This window comes from Lutjanus erythropterus, chromosome 3, assembly GCF_056507025.1.
Source record: "Lutjanus erythropterus isolate fLutEry1 chromosome 3, fLutEry1.hap2, whole genome shotgun sequence".
Taxonomy (NCBI): Eukaryota; Metazoa; Chordata; class Actinopteri; order Lutjaniformes; family Lutjanidae; genus Lutjanus; species Lutjanus erythropterus.
Window position 1 is genome coordinate 34,943,489 of NC_139319.1, and position 23,959 is coordinate 34,967,447.

Below are 23,959 nucleotides of genomic sequence, written 5' to 3' on the forward strand. Positions count from 1 at the left end.
TAACACAGATGCTTACTGTCATATCACCATAAATTTCATGTGCAAATCATGTGCATACTTATTAGAGTATGCATTACCTTGACCCTTTAACAAGGGTTCCCAGAAGTGAGGGGCCATTAACTTGAACTGACTCAGTAAAGCTTTTCTTATACTATATACTATATATACTATACTATTTATCCAGGTCGACTATTCACATACAGCAGCATGGGCTGAAAAACAGCCTCACTCAGACAGGCAACTCTATAAATAGTAAACAGTAAACATTTTTACAGTTCTGTGGCATGTCTATACATATACATACCTGTAGCGTGATGTGATGTGACTCAATGCGATTTCTGTGTTACACAGTGAAAATTTGTTCATGGTTTTACATTTTTGCTTGAGACATAAGTAAAACTGTGTAACATTATTGTGCTGAATGCTATACTTTGCATATATGCATGTTCACATGCATGACTAGTTAAACCCATGATAAATCTTTTGGATGATTGCGGCATGTATGTAGGCCTGAAAGAGCTGTGAGCACGTGTCCACATGTCTTCACAGTGTGCAGCGACAACACATGATGCAAAGGGCTGACATCACTTCAGCTGGAATCTCAGATTTATAGCCTGTCACACAATGCCATCTACCAATCGCTTTGGAGAAAGAAAAAAAAAACACACACCAAGGTCAGTCTTTGAGGAAGGTTTATGAGTGAAAAAAATCTAATCTAATTTAATGATAATCGCCATATATCACGTACCCACTTGAACAAACAAGCATACATAAAATAACTACAGCCACATTAGTGGTAAAAGAACCCTGATCATGTTTGAGGTATGCGACAAGCGCAGGTATAATCTGTTTCTTTTGAGCAGTTTCAATGTACAAATTATAGAGCTACAAGTGAGGTTACACCTGTACTGTAGATGTATGTCTGCATGTGGATGTAAGAAATCATTGCCATTCTGACAAAACAGTGGGCAAACTGTATCAATATAAAAGTTTTTATGGTATGGATTTTTTATTTTTATCTCCCCCAGGTGATGACCTGGAGGGGATCATGCAATTGCTTGTGTGTGTCAACAGACCTGGAGTTTGTCTGCGGCTAATCTCACATTCTGCTGGACTCATTGACCTAATTATTTTTTTGCACATTCATGACTGTATACTGAAGGACAAACCTTTTCTTGTGCCTCCACACCAGTGACAACCATGGCTAGAGGCATTAGGTTTTTGGGTCATCCATTCTTGTGAACATGATATCTCAAGAATGATATGTCAAGAATGTCTTGAAGGAATTCATGCAAATTTGGCACAAATGTCTATTTGGACTCAAGAATTAACTAATTAGATTTTGGTGGTCAGAGATTAAGGTCATTGTAAACTCCATCCTATTCTTGTGAACTTGTTATCTCAAGAATGCCTTGAGGATTTTTTTTTTCAAACTTAATAAAAATGTCCATTTGGACTTAAGAATGAACTGATTAGAATTTGCAGGTCAAAGGTCATTGTAACCTCATGCCCATCTCACTCTCATGAATGATATCTTAGGAACGTTTGGAGGGAACTAATTCAAACTTGGCACAAATGTCTCCTTGGACTCAAGAATTAACTAATTAGATTTTGGTGGTCAGAGATTAAGGTCATTGTAAACTCCATCCTATTCTTGTGAACTTGCTATCTCAAGAATGCCTTGAGGATTTTTTTTTTTCAAACTTAATAAAAATGTCCATTTGGACCTTTTGCAGGTCAAAGGTCATTGTAACCTCATGCCCATCTCACTCTCATGAATATGATATCTTAGGAACGTTTGGAGGGAACTAATTCAAACTTGGCACAAATGTCTCCTTGGACTCAAGAATGAACTGATTCAATTTTGGTGGTCAAAGATCAATGTCATTGTAACCTCACGTCCATCCTGTTCTTGTGAATGTGATATCTCAAGAACACCGTGAAGGATTTTTTTTTTTTTTTTTCAACTTTGATACATATATCCACTCAGACTCAAGGATGAAATGATTCCATTTCAATGGTCAAAGGTCACTGTGACCTCACAAAACACATTTTTGCCCCCAACTCAAGAATTCACATGCTAATTATGACAAACTTCAACACAACACAAATTGCTAATAGGTTACTTGTAAATAATAACTCACAAGATAAATGTATTGCAATCCATTACACTTCATCCATTAGAAATATATAATTCTATTACAGTAACTAATCAAAATGTTGGTGATTACAAAGGGGGTACATCCAAATATTCTTCTTGGACACCTGCAAAACTACTGACACACTGTTCAATGTCTTTCTCTATAAAGAGACATCTGCATATGAATCCTAAATCTGTGGGCAAGTGACAGGATTTTGCTATTGTAAGTGTTCTGGCTTCTGTTTGAAGTCCAAGTGAAATAGAACAATCATATTTGAGAATTTATTTTGGTTACATGCAAGTAAACAGTCTGTGTCAAGAGCAAAAGAGGCTAAAATGCAATCTCATAACCCAATGGCTACTGTCGGACAATTTAGCTTTTTATTATTTATTTATTTATTTATTTATTTAAATCTGCATCTAAATGCAGATATCAGTTAAGAGATTAGACTAACTTTATTCTGGTGTTTCAAGTTGCTAACTGGACTGTAACCTGTGATCGGCGTACAAGAAGAGGAAGTCTTGCTCATTCAGCTCATTCATTTAAGGTAATGAAAACACAACTGTTAGTGATTCTACACTAATGAAAACATACATGAATATTCCATTCCTGCCATATACAGTCAATAAACCTCTGTAAGTCTTACACTCCGGACCTTTAAATGAACACACTAGGCATCAGGGTGACATTGTCTGTATCTTCTCTTATCAGATGGCGGCTTGTGCAACTGTTTCCACTCGGTGCTGTGTGATACTTGTATGGATGATCAGGTGTGAGGACTTATGTGAAGGACCTATTGTCGAGTGCCGGAGTTGAGCATGGCGTGACCCCACTGCTGGTATCCATCACTCCACTGACAGGTCCGGTGGTTCATCCAGCATGACTCCAAGGCCACGTTGCTGCTCCACTGTGTCATGAGCCCCAAAGACTCACGCAGAACCAGTGGCCCACTTAGACAGGAGATCAGCATAAAAGACTGTGGACGGAGACCTACAGACCACAAATTAAGTGAATTTAGGACTTCTAATGTAATGTGAACAATAGGTCACTCCATCAGAATAATTCCACTAAATACATACCAAGTTACTCTTCTCCCATTCTCTGTTTATTCCCAAAAGTTACCCTGATGCAGAAGGTAACATTTTCATAGCCAACTGTTTGTCTGGAAAAACAACATATGTGCAAGTTGCACTAACTGATATGTATTTCGCTTGTACAGTTTTACACAGACTAACTTTTGTGATGTGTTTTGGTTCTGTAATCTCCCAATTTGTCTGTTACACATCTTTGACTGTTCAGGATTGTGGTTGTGGCATTCACATTAAAGGCTGAACATATGTTGCTTGGAAAAAGGTGCGTCTGGCACGCCAATAAGGTGGACAGAACAAATAGCTTCTTACAAGGGATTCAAGCAGAATGAGCTGCAGCTTCTCAGAGCACTCGAACCTTATTCACTCATCAGCTATCCTTTTCTATGCCTGTTACATCACCTCACTGCCCCCATCCCTCCTGAATCCAACACCTTGTATGCCTGCCATCGACCCATCCTCCATCTATCACACTGATGCATTGGCAGTCTGCAGAAGGTTACCACGCAAGGCCTCTTAACACCTGGTTTTAGGGATAGTTTTGCCCACCCCACCTGCCAGCCTCCTGCAGCGGTCTAGCACTTTGCACTGATCCCGCTAAGACCCCGTCTGTCAGCCTTACTGATTGAATGGAGAGCTCTGGCAGCGTTACTCTGGCCAGGTCTCATGTCTCTCGCCTGAGGCTTGTTTTCATGTGGCTTGTAAAGATGCCACCTTTATCTCCTATTAATCATGGGCCTCTTTCCCCAGCTATGCCCTCCACTACTGGTGACAACATAGATTCAGAGTGATGCTGTTGCAGATTGTCAAATTACACGCAACATGGCAAGGAGAGCTGCAAGGCATGATTGTGATATTTATCACAACTGTGTAGAAGGGTTTTTTTGTTTCATTTTTGATAGAAGAAAGAAAAAAGAGTTTGTTGATTGACTCAACAATTTCAGTCTGTTACTCATACAGTTGGATTTTGGGGTTGTTACCTGTGAGTTGCAACCTTTCTGCGCCGTGTTGTGATCACAAGAATCCAGCACATGACCACTGTCTCGGGCTCATTGTTCTTTGAAGCTATCAGCCGACAAACATTCTAGCTTACAGCCGGGCCCTCAGCTCTTGAGGCTGGTGATGACACACATGCTCAGCAGACAAAGTGCCCGGACCACCCGGGCTTTAGGTGTCCTGACCTTGGAGGTTGGCTGTGAAAAATAACAACACAAGGGGTGAAGGAATGTCTCCTATGCTGCACAAGGGGTCAAGCTGTTGCCCCTGTCAGGGTGAAGTTCAACATGTCTCATGAGCCCCTGATGGGTTATGCAAAATGTTTTTCAAAGGTAAAGAGGTAAATGTAATAGACTCCAGTAGTGTGTCAGCTCTCACTTTTTTCTATGTGTTTAGTGATATGTGAGTGTGTCTGTGAGGGACGCTGCTTGACCCGTGACATGTTGTGGGAGTTGAATCGCTGGAGGTGTAGAACAAAAATTCCCTTTAATCCACTGATCTGAAGCCTGGTGTGAAAAACGTATCATTCTGTCCAATCCCATATCAAAGAAAAACAAAATAGCAGCAATGCCATCTCTCTGTTCGTGACATTCAGCGAAATGTTGATAGATTTACAGTTACTTCTTTCGTTTTTCAGCTATTTGAGGTATCTGTTTAACAGATTGTTGCATTGATTTCTGGGAAGACAGATGGTGGAGTGCATGCTTCGAGACAACTGAAGGAATGAAGAATTGTTCAGCTCGGTAGATCAAATTCAGTATAGTGATGTCCTTAGGGTACATTTTTATTGCGCGTAGGCGCATACGATCTCAGACATATTTTTGAGTAGCTTTGTTTTCTTTCTGGCCATAGTTGAAAGTAGCTAAGATAGCATGAAATGCTTGAAAATGAGACAAAAATACCATTTTTTCTGCCAAAGCAATAAGACAAACCTTGATAAATCTGTCTGCCTTGTTTCTAAGTCTTTAAATGGTAAGGTGATTACTGCAGACAACATACTGTAGAATCCTGATTTTCTTTCACCAAAAGAGATGGATAATCCTCAACACAGCCAGGATAAAGACAGACATGTTGCTTCCTATTTTACGGTACACCTTCGACCTAATCATAATGTTTTTATGTGTGCCTTTAAATCTGAGATCATTATACGGTCCTTCATCTGTTTCATATTTCAGGTTTGATTGTGGAGTGTGTGCTGTTGTTTGTGTGTCATGAACTGAAGGTTTATTTCCTTTATTATAATGGATGTAATCTTTTCTTCTGTGTTTAACTCTTTCTCAGAACTCCTGACACCCTGTGGTCCTTTCAGCCCCGCCAGCCCCATGATCGTGAACATGATCAACCTCTGGCCTTCCAGACGATCATCATTTGCTGTGATTGACACGTTGGGATGGTGTGCATTTCATTGATGAGAATTTCAGAGCCCTGGGGCCCGTGATCCTTCAGCAATCAGTGGTATGTCACCCTATAGCCATCCCTGGGGGACAAGGTTGGATTACCAGCCGGGCAAAGTGGACATCTGCGCAGAGGGGGCCCCAAAACCCCTAGATTTACTACATATCATTTGGATCTACATAATTTGATTAATCTTAAATTGACTAGAAATTTGCAGCACTGAAGTAGAATATCAACTATGACGGGTCCTCCATCCTCAAACTTGTGGCCCTGTCTTGTAGAGGGATCCTGTGGCAAAATCTAGTTTTTAGACATTAATTGTATTAGTTTATACGCTGGTCTTTCTTTGTGAAGTGATTTATAAAATTGCTCAGTTTCTTCCGAAAAGAAAATATTATTTTTATTATAAATTTGTTATTTTCTTTAATAATTGATGGATTCTTTGGTTTGTAAAATGACTAAAAATGTCAAAAAAGGGTTGAATATCATATCATACTAATCAAGTTTAGTATCAGAAAATTCGGAAAACCAGTAAATACAGCATTTACAGTATTACATATATACATCTCAATTTTTTTTTGTTTCATTATGATTAATGAATTAGCAGAAGTGTTGCCATTTAATTTTCCGTCAGTTGACTAACCAGTTAATCACCTAATTATTTCTGCACTAGAGTGTTTCTTTCTTTAGGCAAACTCACCTAACCTGCCATTCAGAGGTCGACCTGGAAAGAGACCCAGTGGCAGGTAAATCTGCATGTCAGGAGCTGCATTTTTATTTGCATGATGTCCCAGTTAAAGCTTCAGAAAATTATTATATGCACAGGAGAACTGTAATTTCTTAATGTCCCAAATAGTATCATCTGCATAAAAAGTATTTCACAAGTATACGTTGATATTTCATTTTTTCTGTATATTCATGTTAGTATAATTGTACAGTCTGCAGTTATATTGTCATATGATGTGTAACAGAAACTGATATTTCAAAGTAAAAAACTACTAAGACCATTTTAAGTATAGTAGGAGGTCCATATCTCTCAGATACTCATGAACCAGAAATGCTCTACTGCTAATTATTATTGCTTAAAATGTATTTGAATCCCTATTTATCGTTAGTTCTTTTCTCATTTCAGTGATTACAGCCAAAGCACAGTTTTGATATGTAAATAAAATCTTAGGTGCGTTGTTATGGTGTTTATTGACTTTCTCATTATAGCTATAGTGTCCACCACCTGTGCCTTGAGAGTGTCGGCTAAATTGTTGACCATGCGAGAACCTTACGTTACTATTCATTCCTGTGTCGGAAAGTGTTTGAGGTGTGTGCTCCAATGACCTTGGGGTCACATACCACACAAAGGGGCTATGCTGACCATGTAGATGTTTAAATCAAAACACTGGCAATCAGAGGTGGACAGTGGGAGGGAGGAGAAGAGAGACGATGGGGGGAAGGAGAGCTCGTTCTTGAGCCGTGGTCAGATGGGAGAGAGCTTGGTGGTGGGTGTGTGCAAAGACTTGAAATATGTTCAAGAGACGCGTGTGTTATCTTTTCTCCTCGCCACTGGCCATCCAGTACCTCCCCTCGTGGCGTGTCGTCAGCAGTTTATCTCAGGCCCTGGCAGGACCTGCAAGGGAAAATGGGAGGAAATCTGATCCATATGGTGGCACTATAAAGCTCACCCCTGATTTGCAGGCTTCATCAAAACCTGGTCAAGGCTTCATCACAACTGACATCCTCCTCTCACACCTGGTCGCTGCGCTCTGAGCTTCATACTCTTTCCACAGCAACAGCAGTTATCTGCCTGACCCCAGGGGTGCCTCTGCAGCGATCTTCAAAGCTGATTCTTCTTAGAGAGGTAAGTTTATTTCCAGGCTGAGCAGTGATGGATTTAGAGCAAGTTATGGAAAATTTGAATGTTTTACACATAAAGCCAGTTTATTATTGAGTAATGTTGCATTTATTGCATTTTTTTTTATATCTCCATAGATATGAAGATACTGGGCCAGGTTGCTTTCTTGCTTTTGCTCGGGGCAATCTGGTGTCAGAACAACCGTAATGCCAAAGCAGGTGGCAAACCCACCAGGAAATCTGGTGGGAATCAAGCAGCCGATGTTGGTCAGTCTCCCCCTGTGGCTGATCTGACTCCAGGGAGCGCTGGGAGCGCTGGGAGCGCTGGGAGCACTGGGAGCGCTGGCAGCACTCGAGGCACTGGCGGCTCAGGAGGCTCAGCTGAAGCAGGACGGGAAGGTGCTGCAGGAGGTCGAGCAGCTGGACAACAGACAGAGGATATGAGGCTGCACTTCCTCAAGAACACCCAAGTGACATGTAATGATGGAACAGCAGCTGGGTGAGATGTTCCGGATCTCATATTTTATCTCATTTGTTTTCCTGAAACTAAATTGTGCAGTTTTTGCTAGTTGATTTCCATTTGCTGATTAAAACAGTTATTTTAGAAGTTACACAAATCATCAGTGCGCCCGTACACGACTGCTTTATCTTCACCATCTCATTCCTGTTTATTTGTGGTTCTACAGGTTCTACCTAAAGGAGTTCAGAGGAAGCCGCCGATGGCTGTTATTTCTGGAAGGTGAGTATTTAAAAACCCAACTGCTTACTTTGGTCCCCAAAGGTCAGTTTGTTTTGTTGTGATGCCCCCACTGGAATTTTGATGGTGCATCATTGTTTCTGTTTGTTTTTTAGATTATTTTTTGGGCATTTGCACCTGTATTTTGATAGGGACAACTGAAGATATGGCAGGAAAGAGGAAAGAGAGAGAGGGGATGACACGTGGTAAATGGGCCGCGGGTAGGAGTCGAACCAGCGGCTGCTGCAGAGGACTGACAGCCCCAGCACATGAGGCACACTGAGCTACTGGGGCACCCTGAGTGCATTATTCTAAAGGGGTGGAGTCTAATGAATTAGTTTTGCTTTCACACCTACAATATATATGCCACACTTTTGATCTGGAGGAGAAACCGCATCTTACACAAGCTAAAAGTCAATCAAAAAAAATCAGGTGCTGACTGTAAATTAAAGGAATAATTTTTCTTTTTTGTCCAACTCTGTCTCGTTATCAGACCAGGCTACAGGTGCATTGCCCACAGGCCTCTGTGATGGGCTAACAAGGGTCTCCCGTGCTATGCCTGATGTGAATGTCTAATATTAGTCTCTCTTATTTTTAGGTGGCTGGTGCTGCCACAGCAGGGAGACCTGTGATTCCAGGTACCAAAATATACCCCGACTAATGAGCTCATCAGGGTGGCCTGAAACAAAAAGAGGTAGGTCAGCCGGTCAGGTTTTAAAGTGCATGTCAAAGCTGTATGCTCCCCACATCTTACTTGTTTTATGTAATCCTTAGTGAGACAGAAGTACATCTGTCTGATCTCTGATTGCTGGATTTACAGGGACTGGAATATTGTCTTCTCAAGCAGAGGAAAACCCGCACTGGCACAACGCAAACATTGTGTAAGTAGTGGCATATTCTCACTGTGTGTGTTATTGTGGCCTCTGGAGGTGTCACAGTGCAGACAGTCCTCAAATATAAATGTTTGTGACACATGAACTTCTCCCCCAGTGTACCACCCCGTCAACCAATTGATTCATCCATAGGGGAAAAAATCTACGTTTCCTCTAAATTAACTAAATCAGTTACAACACACTGAGGGCAAAGTTATAAAACATAGCTGAGCAAATTGATTCCTGCAATATATATAATATTAAATCAATAAATTACACAGTATTTCTCTGATTAAATAATCCACGAGTAATAAAAAATGCACCGTTGCTCAATTACCTCCACTCTGGGGTTTTGCTGCTTCACACTTACTTGGTCATGTATGGCCAGTAGCTCACAGTGACTAACACAGATCTGCCAATTTCTAATACATGACTGAAGAGGCCAACTACAGTCTGAGTTGATTTTAATTGTCTTGATGGCCTCAAACTTTAGTTTAACAAAGGTGATTGCCCCCTTTACTGCAGATTCATCCCATATTGTTCCAGTGATGTATGGAGTGGCACCGGGCCCGCCCCAACCCCTCCTCCAAGGCCGAGACAAGGCAGAGAAAAAGAGAGAGAAAGAAATGCAAATGCAAGTACGTTTCCTCAGATCCTTCAAGACTTTCTTACTTAGATCCCACAAAAGAATGACAGCTCTGTGCCTCACTTGGTTATAAGAAAACATGATTAATCTAACTTACTGTTTACATTGGTGCTCTCAATCATTTGATGTACCCATTTGTCACCAGCTGAGTACACTTTCATGGGATCCCTGATCATCCGCGAGGTCATCAAAGACCTCATCCCCAAAGGAATCAAGCTGGCCAAGGTTGTCATGTTGTCTGGCACAAGGTGAGTTTGTTTTATTGCTCAGGCTCTGATGGTAACAACCGCTTTTGGACAAGGGCCTGCATCCTTTGTACCATCTGGACCAGCTCCATGCCTAACATTAAACAAGAGGAGCCCTATTTTGGGTGCATCCTCTTGTCAACAATAAAGGTGTTTACGGTCAACTGAACAATGACATAATGTCTATTAAAGGGCCTTGCCCTGTAATGGTGTACATTCCTCCCAGGTTAGCAACATAGTTGTTGGGACACCCCCCAGCCCCAAAACAGGATTCACGGACTGCATGCAAAGCTGCTAAATTTTGACTTCCCTGTTATTAGCTGGCACACGCTGTCATTTTGATACCCCTGACAAAAATGACATTCTCAAAGCCCAAATATTTATTGATATTCTTGGCTCCCCTGCAGCGCTGGTGGAACAGGTGTTTTGCTGAATATTGACAGGGTGGCCAGTCAGCTGGAGCAGCTCGGTGCAGAGGCTCAGGTCCGAGGGCTTGTGGACTCTGGGTGGTTTCTAGAAAGTAAACAGCAGCGATCACCTAACTGCCCCGAGACTATTTCCTGCTCACCTGAAGATGCTATCAGGATAGGACTCAGGTAAAGTCACGCTGAGAAACTCTTTCATAGACCAAATGCAGTTGCTATCCTTTATTTGTAATGTTTATTGTGTAACATGTTATACTGACTAAGCAAGACATTTGTGTGTATTGACAGTTTATGTTGTTTTCTCAGGCTGTGGAATGGAGTTGTACCTGATAGATGTCGGCAGCTCTATAAGAGGGGAGAGGAGTGGCAGTGCTTCTTTGGCCACAAAATGTACTCTACTCTAACCTGTGAGTGCTGGCTGGTGCCTACATTCATCGTGATAGTGGATTAGCATGCTATATATTTGTAAGATTTATGGTAATGTGTGTAAGATTTACAGGGATTTATTGGCAGAATGTGTCAGAAATAGCATATAGTATTAATAAGTGTGTTTTCATTAGTGTATAATCACCTGAATAAAAATTGTTGTGTTTTCGTTACCTTAGAATGAGCTGCTTATATCTACAGAGAGAGCTGGTCCTCTTCTGTGGAGGTTGCCATGTTTCTACAGTAGCCCAGAACAGACAAAACAAACACTGGTTCTAGATACGACCTGTTGAGTTTTGTGTGAGTTGCGCAGCCAGTGTAGTTTCTCCTACATGCTTGGGAGGGGAGGGTGAAGTAAACGATATTCAGTCGGTTGCAATTTATAACCTCACCACTAGATGCACTAGATGGGTGGGTGATTAGTATTGTCCGCTGCTGTGAGGCAGTAGTGTAAATGCATGTCTCAAACCCTTTTTAAACATAGATCCCACAATGCTGCCATAAAGAAGACACTGGCTTTGCTTTTTTACACTCAACCAAACAACACTGGCATAATGATCTCCCAGTGTGTGATTTAGATAGCATACTGGCATTCTGGAAGCAAAAGAGGCATGATATGTAGCACACCTTTGACTCTATTACCTCTGCTGATGGCTTAAAGGTGGAACAACAATGCCCCGCCCATTTGTATGCTTTATTTTGAATGTTGAGGCAGAATAACAGCATAGCATTTCTGCTTCAAAAGGGCAGTATAAAAAGGTTTTAGAAATATTGCTTAGCTTAGCACAGCTCGTAAGTTTTGTAAGTCCTAGTGCTAGTATCAAAAAAAAAAAAAAAAACTGGAGAAAGCAACACAGATTCAACTTTGGAATTTTCTAATTTTTCTACAGACAAAATAACTTTTTCAGCCACTTATTAGCAACTCAACAGGCTGTACACTGACACACATTATTATCACTATATAAAGCTGATACGGTGAGCTTGTTAGCTAACAGTTGCCTGTTTAGGTTCAATATTCACTCTCCTTTAAGCCCAGGTTTTTTCTCCAACAACTTCCAAGGGAAAGATCTTGCTTTTAGTGGCTAAATGCTCCAACAAGTTGATGCGCTGGTAGCTATAGCTGTCTCTGACTAATAGCAGTTGCTTCCTGCGTCTGTTAACGATGCTGAGAGCTATGAGACTGGACCAGAACAATAATAATACGGACAGTAAAACCCAAACAATAAGTTGGAACAATGTATAAATCTCAGCTGTGGGGAACTGCAGTGTTGGTCTGTAGGTTCATCACTCTGAGCGTCTCCTTTCATGTTACACATAGTCATATACTGATTGGAGCATCTCTGCTATTGAGCTCTTTGTTTTCCCTGTAGCCCCTCTGTTTGTTGTGCAATGGCTTTTTGACGAGGAGCAGCTGAGAGTGGAGAACATCTACATGGGAGGACAGAGTCTGTCTGAGGAGCAGTGGCAGTACATACAGAACCTGGGCAGGGAGCTCAAGAACTCCCTGAGAGATGTCACGTAAGTTCCCAAAAACCTGTTTGGACGACTATCATATAATGATATCACTAAATCTAATGTGCACCAGGCGATTGAAATAAAAGGTGGACTAAAGCCCAGAGATACATCTATTCTTCTTTGTGTGTTTTAGGGCTGTGTTTGCTCCGTCCTGCCTCTCCCATACGGTGATTACTAAAAGGTAAGAATGGGTTCTTGACTCCTGTGGCGGTAGTGCACTTTTACACCTTCTGTTCCTTATTTTATTCTCGCCTCTGCCAGGAGTCATCTCTACCGAGTGAGCTCATGCTGCTGTTTTTGTTCACTCGTTCGTCATTCCACATTCTTCATGTCACCAAATGCCATTTCACACTTTCCCTAACCCCTTGGTACCCCTTGAACACACTCATCATTTTGCTTCACAGATGGACATTGATGGGTCAGTACAGTCTTAGCTTGGTTTACAGAGTCGGGCTAAGTTAGGTGCATTTATTGAGGGTGCTGATTCTTTACAGGACGATCTGAAGGTCCAAGGTCAGTGTAGGTAACTTTGCAGTAGCAGTTCTGTGATGTTACATTACAAAATAAATTAAAAAGCCAAAAGTGGCCAAGGCAAATTGCAAATCTTGCGATCAGACCATGACATCACCGATGAGATTTTATGCTTAAGGACCTCTTGTGATTGTGTTTTTTTCACAATTTTTGAAAAAAAAAAATTGACTGCTTTGTTTTATACTGACTGCAGACTCCTCACTCCTCTTGACTGGACCTTTTTATCATTGTGAAGCAGAATCCCCCAAGCATTGGATCGTTCACCCACTAATAGGGAATGTGAGCTGGATTTAGACCGTCGTGAGACAGGCCCTACCCATCGACAACTGCAAGGCTAAAACCAAGGCTTTTACTCAGTCTGTTGTGGGCCACATGTTGGCTCAAAAACTGACATCCACTGAAAAGTTTAATATCTTCTTAAACTGGAGCATCTGCAGATTAATTTCATACCTGAGAAGTTATGATCTACTAAAGTTAGGCACGATATGAGATGAATAAATCCATGTTTTGTTAGCTTCACTGCCATCTCTGCTATATGCATCTGCACAGTCAGAAACAAATGAGAGATGCAGACTTAGCAACAAATTCAACTGCAACTCTCTTCATTCTGAATTGATTTTCATGAAACTTGATGCGTTATAAACTTGATATGATGCTGGTTTCTGGTTGGAATTATATTCAGTTACTGGGGCAATCTAATCTGCTCTATAACAAAACATTAACCACTTAATAGATAGCAAATACCTGAAAGTACCAATAGGAACGCGGGACAAAAGCTAAACTTCAACTTCAAGAAGCTATAAAAGTACTGACACACACAGACTTTTTAAAGAAACTTTCTTTCTGTTCTCCTCCACACACAAGTTAAGTCTGAACTTTCTAGTGACATATCAGGAAAAAAAACAGAAGGCCAACTTGACTACTAGCAACAGAAAAGGAGTCAACTGTCTATTTATAGTGAGTTTATCTTTTTTTTAAGAACTCACACATATATGTGCTAATTTTTGTGTAAAAATAATATCAAAGAAAACGGAGCCTATATTATACAAAGCAGTATTCATAACTTTGGATACATCGAGATAACACAACTTTGACTATACTTCTATACTACACAAACATTTTGGGAACTTCCATGGTTAGAACTGGCAGTTGCAGTGGCATTGCATTAGGTGCATCACCACCTGTTACCTGGTGGAGATCTGCACTTTACCGAGTGCATTCTTCTAGTTACTCTCTTTATCGCGATTATTTCTGTCCTTATAACTTCCCTGTCTTGTTGCTCTTCTAGTAACTGGATGAGTTTCCAGGTTAGAGGTACCTCTCTGCCACGGGCCCTGCAATGCTGGGACAGGAATCTGGAGGCAACCCGCAACAACAGAACCCCTGCCAAAGGCTGTCCTTTCCACCTGGTGGACACCTGTCAGTCGCCCCAGTGCAACCCCACCTGCCCAGCCTTGGTGGACCAGGCCACCCAGCAGGAGCTCACCCTGCTCCAGATGCTGGTAGCCATGGGCCTTGACCTCCAGAAGCTGGGCCTGGATCCCCAGGGAGATGCAGATTCTCTGGCCAGCATGGTCAGCAATGGAGGCTAAGTGTAAAAGTGGATAGCAGTGTAAGAGAAAGCCACGCAAAGGCTTCAGAAAAGGGAAATGTGTTGAAGTTTTATTGTAACCATAGAAATAGTACAGAAATCTGGTTACTTTGTCTTGTGCTGCACAGCATTCCATTATGCTTCATGTGTCTGTTAAACTGGTGACTTGACTGGTGTGTATGTCACTGTGTCTGAGTCTGATTGTCCCTCTACTGGACAACAGAGGAAAGAGCTTTGGGTCTAAACCAAAGGTGGTTGAAAAGCTTTGAGTTCTGGGAGCTGGCCGGACACACTGTACCTCCTACAACACACTTTCATCCTGATCACCCAACATGAAAATTAAAATTCAGAGCATGGCAGTCGAGTTGAATATTTCTCACGAATAGGAGCTCCTGCAAATGGTCAGAGGCACAAACATGTTGCTGAGACAGGACTCATAAAAATAAACATTTACACAGCATACAGTGTAGTTGTTAGCTTTTTAACTAGCTTAAAATAAAGTTTTTATTTATGCTCTTTTTTCCTAACTTTTCATATGAAAGCAGTTATTCATGATGTGCCATGTTCTGATTCTTAATATTCTACATAATAAAATACAATTCAGAGCAGACAAAAACTATACTCACACTAATTCAATCTTTTTTTTGCACACATAGCTTCAAAGACACAGGTGTTTGTGGTTTTTGTGACTTTTTTTAGTCAGTAGCTCCTGATGCTATGCTAACTTATATATATAATACGTAATACATAATATATATACAGATTTTATGTGCATGTAAAACAAACGTGTGATTAGTTATTGATATGTTTCTGTGTAACTCAGCAGGAGTTTATGAATTTGACATGTAAAGTCTGCAATAACAAGTAAAAAGGATAAACAACGCTGCGGTTATTCACTGCTCAGTCGTCGGGTTGATCTATAGCTGGTGACCTGCATGGACATGATATTAAAATACTTTATTGTTGTCAACATTTAAAACTTGTGCTTCTTTCACAATGTCATGGTAGTTTTGCGAGGCATTTACAAATGTTATGACTTTATATTTTATTTCCATTAAGGTGCTGTAATAACTGTGTCAAGCGATAAGGATTTGACAAGAATTGTACCTGCTGTTAATAAGATCAGACTGCGTTGTTGCACATGGGAATAAAGATCATAATTGGCTCTGACAACATGGACAGCATGACCTGTGTGGTATATCAAATACTGTTTGTACATTCTCTTGACATCTTTAAATAATCTATATGTGAGGAAGTTCAGTGAGAAGATAAATTAGGCATGTCTTCTGTGTCTGCCCTCGGGCTTAGTTTTCTTTCAGACGGAAATATCAGTGCAGATTTTCTAACTGGGCACAGTAACCACAGAAACCCAGAAACTAAACCAGTCTGCCTCACTGTTTACAGCTCAGTACTTCCTATATATGTGAGATAAGTAATTTGATGTTGATTACAGTGTAAAATTATAGTTACTCAATACCAATTGGATATTAATATTTTTCTTAAATTGTGTCAATGGTTGTAATGAAAGAAACAAACAGGGTTCCTGCTTGATCTTGCCATTTCATTTTTTACCTCTAATTCTTACGTTTAATTATACAATATGTTAATCTCTGAGTTAATTTCAGTGTGTGGTGTAAATATGCACATTCTCTTCAGAGGGTACAGTGAATTCTACTACTTAGCAGAAATGCATTTTTAAAAGCAGATTCCAGTAATTATGCAGGAGAGCATCATATCCCTGGAGTCTGCTGCCAAATCTGAGACAAGAGTGGAGATGTGACAAGCAACATATGTTGAATTCTGACTGGAAGCTATGTTGTTCAGTCTCTTCTGTCTTCTGATGCACCAGGACAGTGCATACGTCACAGTAATGATCCCCTAATATATCATTATATCCAGGGGTGGACAGTAACGAAGTAGATTTACTTGAGTACTGTACTTGAGTACATTTTTTGAGTATCTGTACTTTATTTGAGTATTTGTTTTTTTTTTTTGGAAACTTCTGACTTTCACTCCACTACATTTCAAAGACAAATATTGTACTTTTGACTCCACTACATTTCTAGGAAGGTTGTTGTTACTTTTTGACTGAGCACATCGTTGAAGTCAGCTGTTGCTGTTTTTTCTTTTCTTAAATACAATTGGTCACATGCTGTGTTCCTCACAGAAAGAAACCAATCACAGTAGCTCCTCTCAAATGGGACTGATGTAAAAGCAGAAATACGTCCAGGCGCACTAACAAGCACAAGCAAGCTCTCCCTCTTTCATTCAAACAAAAAGCAGTAATGGTGACGGCAGGAGAAAGACAAAATTAAATCTCAAGATGTTATTATAATTATTCATTATTCCAGGTAGCTTTTAAAGTTGGATTGTTTTTATCGGGGTGAAAAATACAGTATAATTCATGTATATACTGCCTCTGAAGACAGAAAGAAATCTCAGTTATTTAATAGACTTGTTGAACTCCTTACAGTTGGCTTCAATCTGCTTTTATGCAGTGATTTTAATACAGTTACATCAGAAAATGACAACAGCTGTCCTTTTTGTTTTTGATTGTATTTCTATGCTGAAGTTTTTATAGGTGTTTCTATAGTCTTTGTGTAGCAGAGTGGTTCTACAAGCAGGTCAGTGCATCATTAGATGGTTTCAGAGATACAAGCTTCTGTAAATGCATCATGAAAACAATACAGCATGTATTGATATTAGAAAATGTACTTTGTAATTTGTACTTTTGAATACTTAAGTATTTTTAAAAACATGTACTTTTGAATACTTAAGTATTTTTAAAACCAAGTACTCTAGTTCTTTAACTCAAGTAAAATTGTGACTGGGTGACTTTCACTTGTAGTTGAGTAATATTTGACCAGGAGTATCTATATTTTGACTCAAGTACTGGGGTTGAGTACTTTGTCCACCATTGATTATATCCTAAATCATCTTTTAAAACTCGACTTATCCACCTTTCTTTGCTCTCAAATCACATGTTCATGTCACCTCCATCTTGCACAGAAAATGTGTTGTGGATAAATCGAGAAAATAAGGCTTTTTTTGTTTATTATGCTGTAAATTATGTATATTACATGTAGTGCTATCAACAAATCTTTCCACTCAGTAGATTATATGGGCAACTGCAAGTACATTGTACTGAGATCATGGACTCATAGACCCCCCCCCAAAAAAATAAAAAATAAAAAATAAATCCTAACTAAAATTAATTGAATTCCTTAAATTAATTAGACCTTGTACAGCCTATGTGGGAGGCTCTTTCTAGAGTTCAAGGCAGGAAAAATATCAGAAATTATAAAATAATATATATGAAAATATACACAACACTTTCAATCAAAATAATACGTCATACAAACCCTTGCTGAACAAAGTAAAGTCATATTACCGAAAATTCCGTAAAAGTATAACTACTATAACTACTCTGTGTCGTGTTATACTGGCACAGCGGAGGCCTGTAAGAACCACTAATTTCGCGGTGGCGTGAATTATCTTGACGTGAAAAGATCTTGGATTTTTCCCCATATTGCATTGCGGTTCCTTTCTACTTCCTCTTTCCGCCATATTGCAGAAACCGGTAAGATGCCTTTCTACACTGTCACCTTCAATCTATTAAGTATCTAAAGCATCTGAATGTTAAATGTTCCATTTATGTGATCACCTTGAAGCAAAAGTACATACTAATCATTTGAGATGATTATCGTCTCGATTGATTAAACGAGTGCAACACATTTAGGCTATACATTTGATCTGCCAGTCCCTCTGTCCGGCCCTGGAAATCGGTGCGTTCAGTGCGCCTCGATAACTGTTAGATTTTCGGCTACAGAAGTGTCTTTTCACTTTTAACAAACCAGATATATAAGCTCTCCGCACATGTCTGTGTGTAACACATTTAATACGCGGTCAACACTACGTTGACCGTTGTCTTCACTATTGTTAAGAGATGTTTTATTATACAGTAGGACAGGCTAGGTAGCTAAGCTAGCTCTTCTCTCTGTGTGCTCACGATGGACCATGCTTTGATGGAAGTCTGTGTTTTACGTGTTCAGTGAAACTCAAACTACGCGACATTGTCTGCTACAAGCAAAATTTGGTTGCTAACAGAAATATATCTATACAGTGTAACTTGCTAGTGTTAGCCAAGTTGCTAATACCACATACTAGTAGTCGTGACTTCTTCAGAGCTAGCCAGGTTTTGCTAACTGGACATTTACGCTTAGCCTTTGACGTCGAAACGATTTGTAAGTGATACTAATTTAAATTTGTCCAAAGTGGAGTATTGTGGAAGGAAACCAACCCTAAAGTTTGAAGTAGGGAACATCACTTGGTGATGTGAAGACAGGCTAGATCTCCTCACTGCTATCTGTCCAACACCGACTGTAACGAAAAGGTCTGTGGACACTGGCAATAGAGTCTGAATGGAATATAAAACCAGTCACAGCTTAGTTTCTTTTAGTTGTGCTTACATGTGTCTGTCTAATATGTCTTAATGTCTTTTTATGTCTGCAGGCATCATGGTGCGCATGAACGTTCTCGCGGATGCTCTGAAAAGCATCAACAATGCTGAGAAGCGTGGGAAACGCCAGGTCCTCATCAGGCCCTGCTCCAAGGTTATTGTGCGCTTCCTCACCGTCATGATGAAGCACGGTATGTGAATATCAGTAATCTGGTTTCTGTGAGTGAACTGGTATTATTGAACATTGTGCTGATAATTTGGCCTTGTGGAAATGCTTGTGGAGGTACTGGGAGGAGATGCAATCTACAGTAGTGTGTCATTGGTTGATCAAATGAGATATCTAGCTCAGCAGGTCAATAGAATAATAGTCTGAGTGTTTAGTTAAATGATAATGTTCTTTGTCATTTGTATCTCCAGGTTACATTGGTGAGTTTGAGATCATCGACGACCACAGAGCAGGAAAAATTGTCGTCAATCTCACAGGCAGGCTGAACAAGGTAAGGTCTTTGTATTTGACCAGGTTTTGCACTTAACACATTATCCACTGCTTGCAAGATAATATTGGATAAATGTGAACTATATGTTTGAGCTAGCTGTGTTGGCATTAGGGGTATAAATTAATTACACTAGGAATTTATTTTCACTGAGGTCCTCCAATTCCCTGTTGACTTAAAATATGTTTTCTAAGCAACTGCTTTGATTAAACATTTGTTTAAAAAGTGGGTTGGCAATGTGGCAATATGACATTTTATGTAACCAAATGTAGAATGGGAAATACTTTTTTTTTTTTAAATGAACATCTAACCACTAAATATTCAGGTTCACCAGCCACCCATCAGTAAGTCACTATTTTGTGTCAGAAATCTAGCAGCTACTTTCATATTTTACCAGCATTTCACTGGTGCAAATTTCCCACCCTGACTAAACTTAAATAACAGTGCATCTTAAATGTGCAGTCTGTTGCTTTTTGTTCATGCTTGCTGTCTCATGTGTGAATGTGGAGTTTAAAACAGTGTTTTTCCTTTTCTTTCAGTGTGGTGTGATCAGTCCCCGTTTTGATCTCCAGCTCAAGGACCTGGAGAAGTGGCAGAACAACCTGCTGCCCTCAAGACAGTTCGGGTGAGCATCACATTAGCTGTCGTATTATTAAAGCGAATGCTAGCAGAGATGTAGTGTTGAACCAACTGGAAACTAGAGTTGAGACTTTAAAGGCATAGTCACTAGTCTTGCTCTGTGGTTTGATTTCATGCAGAACCTTCCTGCTATGATGTTCGCCTCTGCTTGGTCATCCTGTGTGGTTGCATTAGAGAATTGGTTTAATTGGTTTTTCATCGAAGAGATTTAAAGATGTGTTAATGATTATTGTGAGAATCCAGGGGTGGGGGAAATACTCGCCTTGTAGATGAAAGGCAATGCGAACATGGAAGATTCTGAATTGATTAATAAATGTGAAATTGATTTTCTAGATGTAAATTAACATGATTAACACTTAGCAAAAAAGGCAGAACTCAGCTGTAGGGGCAGTGCAGTACACAGACAGTGTGCAACACACATGCTACAGTTGTCTGCAGCAGTTAACAGTCAGATGTACTTCATCTTCTCAAAAGGCAGCGGTTACAATCATGTTTTGATTTAATGTCTAAATAATTGTTTGTAAGACTAGCATGAAGTGTATTGTGAATACTTTTTGACGTGAGTGGTGTTTCCTCAGAGCTCACGGTGTAGCAAAGAGACACAGCATTAATAACACACACAGTGTAGCGCTCAGCCTCCACCTCATCTTGTTATCCTCATACAGGCAAGAGCCTGTGTGATGCTCTCAAATTGATATATTCATTAATTAATGCAGTTAACTTTTATAAATGAGAAGGTTACAGACTATTAAATTTCCAGTTAGGTTTCATATTGTATTTCCTGGAAAATTAAGTAAAAGACTGAAACTGGTGGCCCCTTTCTATTCATTCAGAAAAGATTGTATGAATGAAATCTGATTCCCACCCCTATATGTATGATGTGCACCTTAAACTTTAAAAAAAGAATAAAAAAATGTATGTATGCATCAGGAATTGTTTCATCATCAAAGCGTGAGGTAAACAGAGATTCAAGCTGCATATTTGGAACAATTTGTAAAGTAGCAAAACTTAAATGCTACAAGTTCTGGACAAAATCACTTGACGCTTGTCTACAGTAGTCAATGTGTCTTGAACAACATTTTAAAACTTTGTTACATATTTTCATCAGTGGTTGACAATGACTACGTTTACATGTACATAGTTTTTTTCCCCCCTTATTCATTATTTTTTTAAAGATTATTTTTTGGGCTTTTAGCCTTTATTGAGAGAGGACAGCTGAAGATATTATAGTAAAGGGGGAGATTTCACACAGGAAATATGCTGCAGGCGGGAATCGTACCAGCAGCTGCTGCAGAGGACTGAGCTATAGGTGCGCCCTCTTTGCCCTTATTTTGACTGATAGTATTTCTACTAAGCTGTTTACAGGGCTAATGGAAATAAATATTCAAGTAATATTTGCAGCTATGTTTATCATTATGGAAAGGTAGAGCATCTGGAGCCACTTTAGCCATTTTGCTTCAAATGTTTTTGTTTTTTTTTATGTTTCAGTGAGTCAGTTGGTGCTAGTAAGAGGCTGGGGGTAGATATGAATGTTGGGAAGAAGCTAGGGCTGCAACTAGTATTTTAATAGTTCAATCAGTGAAACTCCAGCAGTGTTTTGTGGACTAAATAAAACCAAACATAAATCAGCATGAGGGTGAGTGGATGTTGACTGTCCCCTTTTTAAAGGGTTGATTTTTCAACATAATTTGGTGTTTTATGTACACATGTAAACCAGAAATCTTAACATTTAAAAGAAACAATTCCTATCCTTTGTCATTCAATTTTGATAAATCCTCTGTTGATCCTTCCTCTGGAACTAAGCAAGCATTAAATAATAATGATCAAATTTAATACGAATGGTTTGAAGTGGTTCAGAGTGTAAATATACATTGATTGTTGTGTAGAAAGGAATTGCAATTGCATTTATAGTGACAGATGATGAAGGCTTCAGAGTGCACGTTGATTTGTGAGGAGAGTGACAGGTGTTAGGACATTTCTTGCTAAGTGGGTTTAGGTCTTGTACGTTATAAACTGTAGAATTGCCTGTGGTTTGAGCGTAATTGCATGTTGATAGTGACCACTTAACATGATTGTGCGCAGCATGTAATGGTCAGGAGCTGAACTGACGTTAAGTCAGCATCTGATCTGTTTAGCTGGTGTTGTGCCAAGGGTTAAACTGAATTTTGCAGATTCTCAAGAAAAGTGTCAGATTTTCTCTTGGTAGTGTTCATTCTGTCATTTGTCACTTTGTAGTGTGGTGATTAGTTTAAATATTGCTGTACACCAGTTTTTGATTTGTCTGTTTTTTAACTGGCCTGCTTGGACTTCAAGCTAAATGTTATTTGCTCATGGACCTGTATATGGCAGTTAAAGTTGCAGTTTAAAGTCTGATTTATACTTGGGCAGTGAATGGGCATTATAGCCTGATGAGCGGTTCAGTGGTCATACACATTTCATCTGAGGATTTCTGTGTTGCAGTTACTTCAATAAAAGAAACTGTTCAACATTTATGAGCCCCATCTCAAACGTGACCCACTTGGTTTCAGTTGCCAGTGTTTGACGTACACAAAGATACTCCCCGCTGTGGCACAGAAACCCCACTGCCAACCAGCGTCTTTGTGTTGTAATTACATAGTGATGGACACACAAAAGTTATGAGTATTTTATACCGAAAGTTCTAATGCTCACCACAGCACAGGGCACTTGTGTAGAGCCTAGCTAACTATACATCAGCCTTAAGATGTTCTTAGTGCTATTATTTAGACGTTTACTGCCCACGTTTCTCTAGAGTTGAAATCCTCTATAGACTGACACGAAGTGGGAAATGGAGGCTCTAGAATAGGTTTTCATAGCAGTTACTACTTTATTAAATGTACTAAAGGCCCTTTAAATGCAGTAGGGTCTGATCAGATAGTTTGAGGCTGAGCAATTTTGAAAAGATCCAGTTGCTGTTTTCTCTAACATTGCAATATGATGTGTAATATTGGAGGCAATTATAAATTTCATGTTCTCATTTTCACCCCCCTCTTGTCTTTATCGCTTAATGTAGGTGTGTTTTGTGAGGCCTCATTTGCTCCTGTACACAAACTATACTGACAGATGTAGTTAAGACAATCAGACCTTTTCAAACTATTTCGGCTGCTCTTTGGTGTTCTTTGGTCTTGTTGATTGTGGTTTAGACGATATTGTTAAAAAATAACCCCATAGTTTTTACCTGTTTCTGTATAACTATAATTGTGAAAGATACTGTGTTCAGGTATTTCACACTGCCTATCCTTATTGCTGTCAAGCACGTGCAGTGTAATAGATTCATCTGAGTTGTATATAGTAACCTGTTGACTTGTGTTTCCACAGATACATTGTGCTGACCACCTCAGCTGGGATCATGGACCATGAAGAGGCCAGACGGAAACACACAGGAGGCAAAATCCTTGGATTCTTTTTCTAAAATGTAAAGAACTGCAAATAAAAAACAACCAGGGAAAGATGGTCGTCTGCTCTGACTTATTTCATACAAAAAGGTTTCTGTGGAGAGATGTCTTTATAAAAGACTGCAGCTTTTTTCAGAGATTCAGTAGCAGTCAGTTTGACAACACAAGTTCACTAGGGTGCAGCTGGTATTTTATTTGTTGACACGAACACACCTGCAACAGCATTTGATTCTGTCCTTTAAAAATACCACAGAAACACATGGGCTTCATAAGATTTTAACATCTCGTGGAAAACACAAGTAATTTGATTTAAATTGACAAATCATGAAGGTTGATTAGGCTGAACATGGCAAAAAGCCAAATCTGCAGTTTACTTGTATCTTTTCTTTAAGTTTATTGTTGCTGTGCAACATCTTGCACAGCTCCACAGGCACACATATATGTATATATCTACCTATCACATGAAGATGTCAGCGTGCTACAGGTGACAAAATGAACTGGC

General features: G+C 39.7%; 2 protein-coding genes across 2 annotated transcripts; both read left to right on the forward strand.

The window, feature by feature from the left end:
- Nucleotides 1-7,034: 7,034 nt before the first annotated feature.
- notum2 (notum pectinacetylesterase 2) lies at nt 7,035-15,627 on the forward strand. Its single transcript, XM_084715928.1, has 12 exons — nt 7,035-7,472; nt 7,604-7,964; nt 8,152-8,204; nt 8,800-8,895; nt 9,022-9,082; nt 9,599-9,711; nt 9,865-9,967; nt 10,372-10,560; nt 10,696-10,796; nt 12,186-12,333; nt 12,464-12,511; nt 14,150-15,627. Exons 2-12 carry the CDS (start codon nt 7,606-7,608, stop codon nt 14,451-14,453), a joined length of 1,575 nt encoding a protein of 524 aa, XP_084572054.1. The 5' UTR covers nt 7,035-7,472; nt 7,604-7,605; the 3' UTR covers nt 14,454-15,627.
- A 2,270-nt stretch (nt 15,628-17,897) lies between these two features.
- rps15a (ribosomal protein S15a) lies at nt 17,898-23,511 on the forward strand. Its single transcript, XM_084715929.1, has 5 exons — nt 17,898-18,032; nt 18,965-19,102; nt 19,329-19,408; nt 19,945-20,030; nt 23,381-23,511. Exons 2-5 carry the CDS (start codon nt 18,970-18,972, stop codon nt 23,472-23,474), a joined length of 393 nt encoding a protein of 130 aa, XP_084572055.1. The 5' UTR covers nt 17,898-18,032; nt 18,965-18,969; the 3' UTR covers nt 23,475-23,511.
- The last annotated feature ends 448 nt before the right edge of the window (nt 23,512-23,959 follow it).

Excerpts from the sequence above, each read along its gene's own strand:
- notum2 (XM_084715928.1), top strand. The coding sequence starts at position 7,606 with ATGAAGATACTGGGCCAGGTTGCTTTCTTGCTTTTGCTCGGGGCAATC. Across the intron at positions 7,965-8,151 it reads AATGATGGAACAGCAGCTGG|GTTCTACCTAAAGGAGTTCA; the intron begins GTGAGATGTTCC and ends GTGGTTCTACAG. Across the intron at positions 9,968-10,371 it reads GTCATGTTGTCTGGCACAAG|CGCTGGTGGAACAGGTGTTT; the intron begins GTGAGTTTGTTT and ends GCTCCCCTGCAG.
- rps15a (XM_084715929.1), top strand. The coding sequence starts at position 18,970 with ATGGTGCGCATGAACGTTCTCGCGGATGCTCTGAAAAGCATCAACAAT. Across the intron at positions 19,103-19,328 it reads CACCGTCATGATGAAGCACG|GTTACATTGGTGAGTTTGAG; the intron begins GTATGTGAATAT and ends TTGTATCTCCAG. Across the intron at positions 19,409-19,944 it reads TCACAGGCAGGCTGAACAAG|TGTGGTGTGATCAGTCCCCG; the intron begins GTAAGGTCTTTG and ends CTTTTCTTTCAG.